The sequence below is a fragment of the Esox lucius genome, chromosome 1, assembly GCF_011004845.1.
Source record: "Esox lucius isolate fEsoLuc1 chromosome 1, fEsoLuc1.pri, whole genome shotgun sequence".
Lineage (NCBI taxonomy): Eukaryota > Metazoa > Chordata > Actinopteri > Esociformes > Esocidae > Esox > Esox lucius.
The window spans coordinates 25,276,184-25,287,963 of NC_047569.1; the positions used below are offsets into that span (position 1 = coordinate 25,276,184).

General features: G+C 41.1%; 2 protein-coding genes across 7 annotated transcripts in view; one reads left to right on the top strand and one right to left on the bottom strand.

Annotated features, from left to right (window-relative positions):
- Nucleotides 1–3,514, top strand: part of smc4 (structural maintenance of chromosomes 4) — a 38,950-nt gene extending 35,436 nt beyond the window's left edge. For all 3 annotated transcript variants that reach the window (XM_010901001.4, XM_010900916.4, XM_010901085.4), the window contains 4 exons: nucleotides 157–339; nucleotides 1,081–1,313; nucleotides 1,534–1,717; nucleotides 3,203–3,514. In XM_010901001.4, the coding sequence (XP_010899303.2) occupies nucleotides 157–339; nucleotides 1,081–1,313; nucleotides 1,534–1,717; nucleotides 3,203–3,361 (759 nt within the window). In that variant the 3' untranslated portion in view covers nucleotides 3,362–3,514. The remainder of the gene's footprint in view (nucleotides 1–156; nucleotides 340–1,080; nucleotides 1,314–1,533; nucleotides 1,718–3,202) is intronic.
- Nucleotides 3,515–5,987: 2,473 nt separating this feature from the next.
- On the bottom strand, nucleotides 5,988–11,412 carry trim59 (tripartite motif containing 59). 4 transcript variants are annotated; one of them, XM_010899972.4, is made up of 5 exons: nucleotides 11,098–11,412; nucleotides 9,500–9,840; nucleotides 9,164–9,385; nucleotides 8,838–9,062; nucleotides 5,988–8,758 (listed from the first exon to the last, which is right to left on the bottom strand). In XM_010899972.4, the coding sequence occupies exons 2-5, from the start codon at nucleotides 9,752–9,754 to the stop codon at nucleotides 8,183–8,185; spliced, it is 1,278 nt and encodes a 425-aa protein (XP_010898274.2). In that variant the 5' UTR covers nucleotides 9,755–9,840; nucleotides 11,098–11,412; the 3' UTR covers nucleotides 5,988–8,182. The 4 variants fall into 4 exon arrangements, with proteins under 4 accessions (XP_010898274.2, XP_010898523.2, XP_010898359.2 ...); XM_010900221.4 differs by having other exon boundaries at nucleotides 8,838–9,047; nucleotides 11,098–11,410; XM_010900057.3 differs by lacking the exon at nucleotides 11,098–11,412 and adding an exon at nucleotides 11,055–11,091.
- Between the last annotated feature and the right edge of the window lie 368 nt (nucleotides 11,413–11,780).

Here is an 11,780-nt window from a genome sequence, read left to right on the forward strand (position 1 = left end):
TCGTGTGCGTGAGGTTCAAGCATGCTTCATTGTTTGTGTATCTAAAGATACCATCTAAAAGTGTTAGTTCCCATAACATGTTTAGTGTATTCATTTGCTAGGGAGTAGTTTAATCATCTCTCTGCTTTGCTCAGTGACTATCCCTGTCCTTTCCAGGCATCTAAGCTCTCCCTCCACGCCATAGAGGACCAACCAGCGGAGGAGCTGCCTGTGCTGACCCCCACTGACCTGGCTGCCATTAAGGGGCCTGACATCATCACCAACCAGATCTCCCTGCTGGAGGCCCGCTGTGCCCAGATGAAGCCCAACCTTGGAGCCATTGCAGAGTACAAGAAGAAGGTAGTCCAACGCTCTGCCTTTAGGTCGAAACATTATCAAACCCCTTGAAACCCTGGTTTTTTTTTTTTTTTTGTCCTGTTGTAGGAGCCTAAATGCAATTTCGGGATAAAATATAAATATTTGACTAATTAGCTTGCAATAATTTAAGTTCATATGCAAACAGTAGTGACTACGCGGTTAATAATTTATTAGGAATTAGAAGGAATAAAATACATAATTTACAGGTTGATGTATTTACAGTTCATATTTAAACTGATGTAGTAACTTTGTTTTGTTCCTCGCACTTACTAAAATGTGTGGATTTAAAATGCATGAAACCGCATTTACATTACATTTGTAATATTTGGCAATAGGGTACCATATGTCCCCTATTGCCAAATATTGGCTCCTAGGTGAGGTGCTTCCTAGTAACTGAGCTTGCCTTTAATTGTCTTTGATTTTGTCGTGAGGTTTTGGGGTTGTAATCTGCGGGCAGTCAGGCAAGGAGAGAGTGGAGCCACCGTTTTTTTACCTCTATTATTAATGATTCTGAAATTGACCATCTTTTTGTACCAATTACTAAAGTCAAAGTAAATAGTTCAACAACATGAAGTGGTCCTGGGGTTTTCTTTACGTGTATTTGGACGATGGGAATCGTTAGGGTATCAAGCTAAGGCTTCATTCATTGGAAACCTACACCTGTCATTCGAAAGTTCTCTACAAAAGGTTCATCTCTCTCTCTTTTCAATATTTGTTATGTAGGAGCAACTTTACCTGCAGCGAGTGGCTGAGCTGGATGAGATCACTACGGAGAGGGACAACTTCAAACGCGGTTGTCAAGACTTGCGCAAGCAGAGGCTGAATGAATTCATGGCAGGCTTCAACATCATCACCAATAAACTGAAAGAAAACTACCAGATGTTGACACTAGGGGGAGATGCTGAGCTGGAGCTGGTTGACAGTCTAGACCCCTTCTCAGAGGGCATTATGTTCAGGTCAGTTGATGCTTCAGGACTGCCTGGGTTGATAGGAGGAATGTCAGATAGGTTTGCCTTGCCACACTGCTCTCTAGCCACTCAGTGCGACTGCCTGGGTGTCTGCAGGCTTGTGACTGGTGGAATGGACAGGCTCCAAACCATTCTTTGAATTTCATTGTTTTATGCTTGTGTTCCTCAAGCCCTACTCTGGCTCATATGTCTCTGTTCATGCTAACAGTGTACGTCCACCTAAGAAAAGCTGGAAGAAGATCTTCAACCTGTCAGGAGGAGAGAAGACCCTGAGCTCTCTGGCCCTAGTGTTTGCTTTGCACCACTTTAAACCCACACCTCTTTACTTCATGGATGAGATAGATGCAGCCCTTGACTTCAAGAATGTCTCTATCGTTGCCTGTTATATTTATGTAAGTATTTCTTATGCTACCATGCATGTACAGGTAGCTGTTCTTGTGGCATTGAGATTGTCATAAAATGTACCGTTAGCAAAATATCCAGCTCAACGTAGTTATCTTTGCTCAGTGAAACTTGGGCCCAAAATCATGCAATTCTTCCCAGGGCCTAAAATGAACACCCGCCAAATGCGGGTAGATTTTTACGTTGGTGGGTAGAATGGGTGCTCACTTGCTCTACTGTTCAAGTTTTTCCCCTTGCTTTTTGGGACAAAAAAATTGTCAGTATGAGTACATTGAAGTTGTGAATTATATCATATGCAAAATCTGTTGTTGAATTTTATATTTATTAACGAGTGACAGCGGGAGACATTTGCCACTGACAAAAGTGTCTGTTTGTAGCCAATTTATAATAGCTACTTTTTCAGGTTGTTAATTAAAATAGGCTGCAGGCTTCATTCAAATTGTTTAACTATTAACGTCAAACAAGAAATTAATATTTCAATATTTAAATTAATGCATTCAACATATTCACTTCTAAATTGATAAGTTTTGCATAGACTGAAGAGGCCTATTCTGTCATCACATAGAAGCAGCTATCTACTTTCCTGTGACAGGCGCAGGCTGGCAGCTAAAGTGTAGCTAGCTTTGAAAAACGTAATTTTCATGTTCTCATTAATTAGTGCTGACACTGTGGATATAACCGTGGGGACTCAGAGTTAGGAACAAAATCATACATTTGAGCTCAGTGTTTAATGTGAATCCAATAGAAGGTTGCTTCAATGTTTTTCACCACAGTAACGTTATCCGGTGAGCATACTAATGTGTGCTGATCATTGCATTTCCCAAAGGAAGGGGGGGGGGAGCACCTGCTGAGATTGAGAATAACGAGTCAGACTTAGACTTCACCTTCTCTAGACTAGGCTATACAGTACTTCTGTTCGATTTCATAAATTCTCATGTTTTTTTTTTCCTTTTAGAATGGTCCAGCGGTCTAGGCTTGCCTTCTTACCATCGCTGGTAAGAGCGATCAGAGATGGTGGGAAAGCAAGCTTAGAATACTGGACCATTCTAGAACGAGTTCAGTTTTTCAAGTTACTTTGGGAAATGAGGTGCCCGAAGTGAAACATGTTTTACTGTTATTGAGTCAGTGGTAAGTAATTTATGCTTTCACATGCCCATTCCATGGGAAAATAACACATTTCTATGGGGCAATGTGAACTGAGCTTGACATGTTAATATGCATCACTTGCGAACGGTCAATTGTTAGTATTGTGTAATAGGACATTATTACAGGGACCTGTGGCACACAGCCTATTCTGAGAACACAGCTTGAAAAGCTGTCTTTTGGCATCATGTTGGCCCATTGTTTTCTCCTTGCTCTTGGAGGTTAATTTCTCCCAGGCCACTGTTAAAACTGGACTTGCATAAGTAAAAGAAAAATATGGAAATTATGATTTAGTACTTGATTTTCACTTGCTGGTTTCTTTTCTCCTTCAGGAACAAACCAAAAACGCTCAGTTCATCATTATCTCCCTGAGGAACAACATGTTTGAGATCGCTGACCGTCTGATCGGCATCTACAAAACCCAAAACACCACCAAGAGTGTGGGCATCAACCCAAAAACCATTGTTTTTAAAGAGCCAATCTCTGCTTAGTACAGTGCTAACTACTTTCCCATTCAGCCACACTTAGTAAGATGTGTAAATGAATTTCTGAATTATTTCTGTTTCACCATGTATATAAACTGACTTTAACCTATTATACTGTCATTAAATGCTTTTTCACTGATTAAACTATAACCCTTTTAATTTCTTGTCTTGGAATACTTTGACTACTAAAAATTCACTCATTGGTTAAGTATTCTGTAACCCTAAATGGAACATGCGTAGCACAGGAAGACTCACAAAAGCTGCATTTACTCAAGCTTCCCAATTTACAACCATTAGTGTTTTCAAATAATTGGGCATAAGGTCACAATTGGACACAACAATAGTGCTGTAGGGCTTCCATGTTTTGTGTAGAGAACTTTAACTATGACAACCTGAAAGAATAGAGTTCACATGTCAATCCCCATAAAATCTAGCAGGAGAATGTGATATTGGTCCTTTTTACCTTACACCATTCACTTATCCCATAAAGCATTTTAGAATGGCTTCAGATAAGGTCTGTGTTTGGTTTAGGCTTACCCCGGCTTGACATTTAACTGTTTACATCAGGACAAGGTGATGTTTGTCAACATACAGCTCTGGAAAATGTGAGAGACCACTCCTAATGTTTCTTAAATCAGCATCTCTACATGTATGGCAGCCATTCCATTCTAGTGTCTGTTACATTCCAACACAGGCACACCTCTTAACTTAATAGATGATTACCTGAACCAAATCTAATTTAACGAGGAAAAGTATAAAAGCCACTGCTGTGGTCATCACTATCCCTTTGCAATAGGACCAGCTGGCTGGCAAAAATTTGCAAGTAGTACCTCAAAGGTAATTTGAATTTAAAAAAATAACTATTCAGCATGACGAAGAGTTGAAAAGAAAAGCTTTGAGGAAAATAAGTTTTCGATTCTGGCTTTACTGGCAGAGGGATACAGTGAGCGTCAGGTTGCTTCTGTCAAAGACGGCGGTTCATAAGAACAAGGTCAAGCAACCAACATTGGGGACAACAAAGCTACAGACTGGCAGAGGGCAAAAATGACCACTGACCGAGATGACCGTCAACTCATTTGAATGTCACACAACAACCGTAGGATGACATCAAGTGAACTACAAAAATAATGGCAAACAGCAGCTGAGGTGAAGTGCACGGCAAGGACGGTTCGAAACAGGCTCCCAGGAACAGGGCTGAAGTTGTGCAAAGCTAGAAAAAAGCCCTTCATCAATGAGAAGTAGAGAAGAGCCAGGCTGAACTTTGCAAAAGACCTTAAGGATTGGATCGTAGAGGAATGGAGTACAGTCATCTCTGACCAGTCAGATTTTCAGCTTTGCCCAACACCTGGTCGTCTAATGTTTAGACAGAGACCTGGAGAGGCCTGCAAGCCACAGAGTCTCACACCCACTGTGAAATTTGGTGAAGGATCTGTGATGATCTGGGGATGCTTCAGCAAGGCTGGAATCGGACAGATTTGTCTTTGTGAAGGATGCATGAATCAAGCCAAGTACAAGGTTATCCTGGAAGAACACCTGCTTCCTTCTGCACTGACAATGTTCCCCAACTCTGAGAATTGGTTTTTCCAGCCCAATCTCCAGACCTGAACACCACTGAAAGCCTCTGGAATTTGATCAAGAGGAAGATGGATGGTCACAAGCTATCAAACAAACCCGAGCTACTTGAATTTTTGTGCCAGGAGTGGCATAATGTCACCCAACAGCAATGTGACAGACTATTGGAGAGCATGCCCAGTCTCATGAAAGCTGTGATTAAAAATCAGGGTTATTCCACTCATTATACATTTCTGAACTTTTCCTAAGTTAAAACAAGTATTTTGTTGTTGAGAAATGAATATGAATTTTTCTTTGCATTATTTGAGGTCTGAAAACAATGAATTTGTGATTTTGACTATTTGTTTCCTACAAATACTATATTCAAAAAAATATTTGGATTTTGGGAGTAATGTTGTCAGTAGTTTACAAAATTAAAAAATATATATTTTACTCAAATGCACCTATGAATAGCAAAACCAGATAAACTTTATAATTTTGCAGTGGTCTCCGGAGCTGTAGTTTTTCCCAGAGCTGTATTTAGCCAATTCTAATTACAAAAAAATATAACTTTGTCCTATAGATATTTTATTAAAACTCAGGTGGCAGAAGCTACTACGAAATACTTTTTTGAAATGGATCTAGAAATCTCCTATGAAAGATGTTTTTCATTTTATACCACAAATATGCTTTGAGTTATCCTGCAAGGTTTTATGGAGCTCTGTACCAATGCTCAATCAACCACACTAATTCTCCTCTAGGCTTGGCCTTAGTTGGTAATTGGAATTTAAGTATAATTCAAAGCAAGTGAAATACATTTCTGATACATTTATATTTTTATTTATATAAATCATATGCACTTACCAATGCAATGAAAACACATACCATTTCAAGTGCATTTCAATTTAATCTAATGCATTGTAGCTATTAAAACCAGGTAACCCTCAACATTATCTTAAGAACATTGTAGTCAATTGTGTTACTAATCTAATGTGTTTTGACCGTCATTATGCTGGTAACCATGTCAAACTAAACAACTATGGTGATGTTTTTTTAATTAAAATATATTCAGTTGCTGGCATTTCATTCAGTGTAATTGTACTTTAATAATACTGCTTCCATAAAGTTCCAGAATTTAAATTGAGTAGCAGTGAATGGAGAGTGATTTGAAACTCAATTCAGAATCTACCCCGACCCTGTTTTTCCATTCATTTAATTCTGGCAGAGTGCAGGAGAATCTTTATTGTCAGACATGAATTACAGAATGAACACACTTAATAGAAAATCAGTACTTGAAATAAGTATACAGAGAAGGCTTTTCTGGACATAAATAGCTTGTTTCATCTAGGCCTAACAATTGTTTATTACAAAGCATAAAACGTACAGGTGTAATGTCTTTGAAATACTGCAGCTGTGTATGAGGTTATGAAAACTTTGCATTCCTTTAAGACACTGACTTGCTAAATGTCGTAAGTATTAAGGCAAATGATGGAACGTGTCATATTACCTTTCTGATAAGAGGCAGATTGTCCCTTGGATCAGCTTTAGTTAGGGTTAAGGTCACTCTCTTCAATGTACTGCCTGTCATTGTGATCCTTATGCATATTGAGTTCCAAGTACTAGGCACAGTAAAGTTATGACTTGGATTCCATCAGTCCCACCATAGCAATGTTTACTGTGTCTACAGTATCCTGTTTCTACACACTTGTAATTCGGAAAATGAACACATGCATACCTGTGAGTGGGGTTGCCCTGGTAGTAGTTTGGTTTTTATACAGTAACCAATACCAGTCTGAGTTCATCGGACCATTGCAGTGTTTATGCAGGAGCTCCTTTCGCAATGTGGGTTTGATTGAGTTGAGCCCTAAGGCTGCGGCCTAATCCAATCACAGGTTATAGGCATTGCGGTTTTAAGGCAGTGACAATGTATACATGTGCATAGTATCCTGGGCGTATAATCGCTCATATCCCTGCTAGTCTTTCAGGATAGATTGTTTACATTCACATTTATTCCATTTACAAATATGATACCTAATTGAAGTATATTTGTTAAATCTGGGCACATTGCAGTCCTGAAAAATGATCCATTTCTTGTATTAAAAGGACACTAAATGTAAAATCCTGTCTCAGCAACAGAATGAAAACTTTTTCACCACCTACGCAGAGTATTCATCCACAATAAATATCAGAAACATGATTGTTTTGTCAGCTTTTCATTTCAATACCCATAGTATAGTATATAACAGCCTGCACATAACTCAAAAAACAACCAACAGGTTGAGATGCTTTATATGCAACAGTTTCTCAGCTAAAATCAGGATATCCCAGGCATCTTATCCAGGTTTCTAAAAACTCTTTCTGGTTATTGTTTACAGGATGAGGTGTTTATGCCTAAACTTGAAAACATAATACATCAGTATCCTGAATTGTAGCAGGATATTAGCACGCATATAAATCTGGTAAAAAATGCTTACCGAGAGAGTTATTCATGGTAAACACAGATTGTTCATTAGCACATGACTATGACAATTAGACAATATCATTATTGAATCTGGTCCTAAGTGTAAATTCCCAACTGAAACTAAAGCGGACAGTTTCGCAGTCCTGGTGTATCAGTCTCAACAGAGATTTACATTATTCCAAGACTAGGCCTATTCTGTGTCTGCAAAACTGGTCCAAGAAACTTAACATTTGTTTGTCACCTGTTATCTGATCCTTTTTATAGAAATCAGGTACCTTCTCCAAAACCTGACCAAACAAATGGAATGAGTACTTTCAGAATTGAAATGGAATTAACCCCAACACTGTTCAGCACTGCAGCTTGACTGAGCCACCAAGCAGCCTTTTACTGTAATTCCCTTTCAGACTAATAGTTATATATTTTGGCAATGACAACTTTCTGCAGAGTCAACTAAACTTGTGGATACCATTTCAGTGTCTCTGCATGCATTTTGACAAGAGTTGCTTAGTAGTGTAAGCACAATGACTAACTTTGAAAACATCTATCATTTAGCTGGCCCTGTGAACTTCCAATTTTATCACAATCCCAAGACGAAGGTGAAAAATAAGTCAACTTGCCACTGTGGCCAAGACACGTATCTATAACTGTTCTTTTAATTTGCACTGGATAAGAGCATCTGCAAAATGACTGAAAAGTTAGCATTGGCTTGCAAAACTTACAAATAAATTCCTTTGTACAAAACAGGCACATCAAAATACTATCAACAAGATCACCTGACTCTTACAGAAGCAAAGAGCCCACCTTGTGTCTTTCTGTCAGGACCAGAGGGATAGCAGCTGCTGATAAGAGTTTTCCCCCAGTGTGGAAATAACAGAGCTGCACCTTCCCATCACAGCTCCTGTCTGTGAGTACAGGAAGCCTGCCATCTCCCACATCGAGCTGGTCATTTCGCTGCTGAGGCCGTGCAACACTTGCAGCAGAGAGGAGCACATTGACATAACAACTGGATTTATCCACACGGCCACCAGAAGCAGCAGCAGTCCCAGGAGCACCACAGGAGACATGGGTTGAAGCTGCAGCCATAGATACCGGCCCCAGCCTCCAGGCTGGTTCACTGCCTCTGTCCCGAGAACCATGCCCACAACGGTGGGCTTGACACAGACCCGAGGGACTGGCCCTTCCTCTAGGTGTCCCATGGTCACCCCCGCCCAGTGCTGCTCCAAGTAGTCAGCAGCTCGGGGGGTGATGGAGAGGGATGGAACTTTGGGCAGGGAGGATTTTACCAGCACCTCCACCCTTTCCCGGAACAGATGCACCTTTTCCAGGAAGTCCAGCGGCGAGTTTTCATCCTCTAGAGCTGTGCCCAGTGACACCAGGTCCAGCTGCTCCTCCTGTGGTGAGTGATACCACTGTAAGTTTGCAACGGTCAGGAGGTAATACCGTGAAAACACAGACCTAGGCTATCCTTACCTGCAGTCCCTTCAGCCTCTGGATGAGTGGGTCATAGGCCAGGGACACTTCCATGCTCGCAGTATCCAGGGCCCCCATGAAAGCGACCTTCTTCCTGGCAAGCACCACCTCCAGCCCATGGAAATATTGTTCCACAGCCTGCCGGTCCTGTCTCACTAGTCCCTCGCAGCTAGCCTTCTCCTGCTCCAGCTGCTGCCCCAGCTCACACAACTTCAGGAGACAACACTTTGGGTAAAAAAAGAAAATCCAGAGGCCTACAAAAACAAAAGGCCAAGTGTATGGCCTTATTTAATGTATAATTTCAGGATTATAATCAGATAAATCACCTCTGCCCAGCGGTGGTCTGAGAGCTTCCCCAGCAGACCGGCAGGGGCCTGCCTCTCTCTGATGAAAGCTGCCTGCAGGTCATCAATGGGGTGTCCCTGGTGCTGGCCCACAGTCAGGCAGAAGCCACAGATGAGTTGGCGGTCCTGGACACAGTAGACGTTCAGGGGCTGTCTGTGGTGCTCGGGACAGGAGGGGGACCGTGGCTGGCTGTCCTTCTGGAACTGAGAGGTTGTGACGGGGACAGAATAAATGACGTACCATTTCATTACAATCTAACATAATACGTCCCAATGTGACAATGCCCAAGGTGCGAATAAAGCGGATTGAATGGTCACCTTCTCGATGATGGCGCGGAGGGAGACGTTGGTGGGCAATGCGTCGACACCCGCTGGCGGGAGCTCTACTACACTGCGACAGTTGGGGCACTTGAGCGGGAGCCGCAGCGGACGCCAGATGGTGTAGACAGCAGAGACCTGGAGCACGTTCTCCAGGCAGGACTTACAGAAGGTGTGGGAGCAGGGCAGGACACGGGGATCAGCGAAGAGTGAATAGCATACCGAACATGTCAGGTCCTCCTCCAGATTATCCATGTTGAGGGTTGGTGTGGTGAGACAGGACAATGAGTCTCTGCACACCTGGCTTGCTTCTGCCCTTTACATGTAATGCATTATTTAGTCTGCAATTGGAGAAAAGAATCAAGAGCAAAGCCCACTCAAAAGTTTGATTAAAATTGTTAAATAGAGTGATGTGATGTGAATTGTACCGTTTCATCAACAATTACACACAAAAGCAAAGGCATGACAACCTGCAAAGTTTTGTGGTCAATGATGTGGCTTAGTAGCCTATTAAAATGAGCTGATGCCAAACCACCCCCTGAAATAATTTGACAGCAGCAGATAACCTCACACAGGGGGACTTTTCACACTGGATGACTTACACTTAACTGCTAGAAGCTATTTCAGTATACTGTCTCGGTCTAAGATATTACAATTAACACCACTTCAACAACTCTGCAACCAACATCCCACATAAAACGTAAGGATGGTTGAGATTAACTATAATGAGACCAGACATGAGAATCGTTTCAGTATATTTCTTCATTTGAATGGGGATGTAATATAGTGGTTTTCCTCTCCATTATTAGCAGGATTAACTGAAATAACAGGTTGCCCAACTAAAAAGCAATTGTTTGGATAGTTTTGGAATCATGGAAATGTAACATTCACAAAAGTTCCAGCTAACAGAAACCTCGCCACTCTGTTTTCTTTAGACAGGCTACGCAATTGTTTTTTTACCTAGTCTTTTCACTAATCAGACCAGCTCGAAAAGGATCGGATGTAATTAAAAAAACTCATACCGAAAATATCAGAACTGAGCTGAGTGTGTCAAAGTCTGACACTCATTTTGTTGGCAGGCTGCACGATTTACGAAAGCCGTCGTGTGTATATTTGGACTTCATTTAAATTACATTGCAATCTCATTCATAAATGCCTGCCTGATTCGGGTAATGCCCGTGATGCTCAATCATCTACACCAGATTGATAATGTTAGTGAGCTTTTATTTAACGAGACAAATTGTGCACAATGTGAATGTGTTTGAACTAATCAGACACGACTACAATCCAGTGTGGTACAGTTCACACTGCAGCCTACATTTGTACAACGAAGATTGATAGAAGCCTAGCCTGTTTCCATAATGACTTCGCATACTCAACATGTTCTACTGTAATAATACTTATATCAAGCTAAATATATAAAAAGCGTGAAGAGACTTGTAAAAATGTTGGAGTGTAAGCTTTTGCAAGAAAACAATGGTCCTTTCACTGCACAACAGCTGTTTAGGCGCATTTTTATTTGTTTCATATGTTACCACTGTCAGTAGCCGATTACCTATTATTATTGTGCCAGTGTATGTAAATTTGAAAACACTCACCGATGCCCCAGACTTTGTGATCGAGAAATATACTCTTTCTTCCCCTCCAATGTCTCTAACCACTGACAAATATTGGTCTTAACTGTCCTTCCGACTGAAAGACTCAGTGCGCATGCGAATTACAACATACCCTTCAGTCCAATCATGTGCCTCATATACATTCAAAACAAGTGCACTGTTGGGAACAACCGCGGTTGCCACTGTTTTGAAACCATTTTTGAGTCCAGGCTCTCGGGTTAGATAGTCGTTAAGAACTGTGCTTACGCGCTGTTATCGTTCTAATAAATTAGCTATGTTACTGAGTGTTACCCATTCCCAAATGTCTCTGCTCACACCGTAGCCAAAATGAGTCAAAACAGATATGCAAAATGTGGGCGTCATATTGCTTTGCAGCGATGGGAACAGCTAAACAGAAACTCTTTAGACGTTTCTTTTCACACACTGCCCCGCCTTGACCATTTACTAGTTCAGGATTTGGTGAGTCCGAAATAGGTCAACCTGAGCTGGTTATATGAGGACATGATTTAATATCAGGCCTTCACCCAACAAACCTTATTACAAAAGACGTAGAAAATAACTCGAGATTCCATATTATCAAGAACACCATCAACATTTCTGTGGTTTGACATAGATGCTCTTTTTGACGAAGACAGTGAATACCACATGACGCAAATTTAACTGCA

Bases quoted from the DNA above. Each gene is read 5' to 3' on its own strand.
- trim59 (XM_010899972.4), bottom strand. From the start codon at position 9,754: ATGGATAATCTGGAGGAGGACCTGACATGTTCGGTATGCTATTCACTC. The intron at 9,386-9,499 runs GTGACCATTCAA...ACAACCTCTCAG, and splicing joins TCCGCGCCATCATCGAGAAG to TTCCAGAAGGACAGCCAGCC. The intron at 9,063-9,163 runs GTGATTTATCTG...TTTTACCCAAAG, and splicing joins CAGACCACCGCTGGGCAGAG to TGTTGTCTCCTGAAGTTGTG.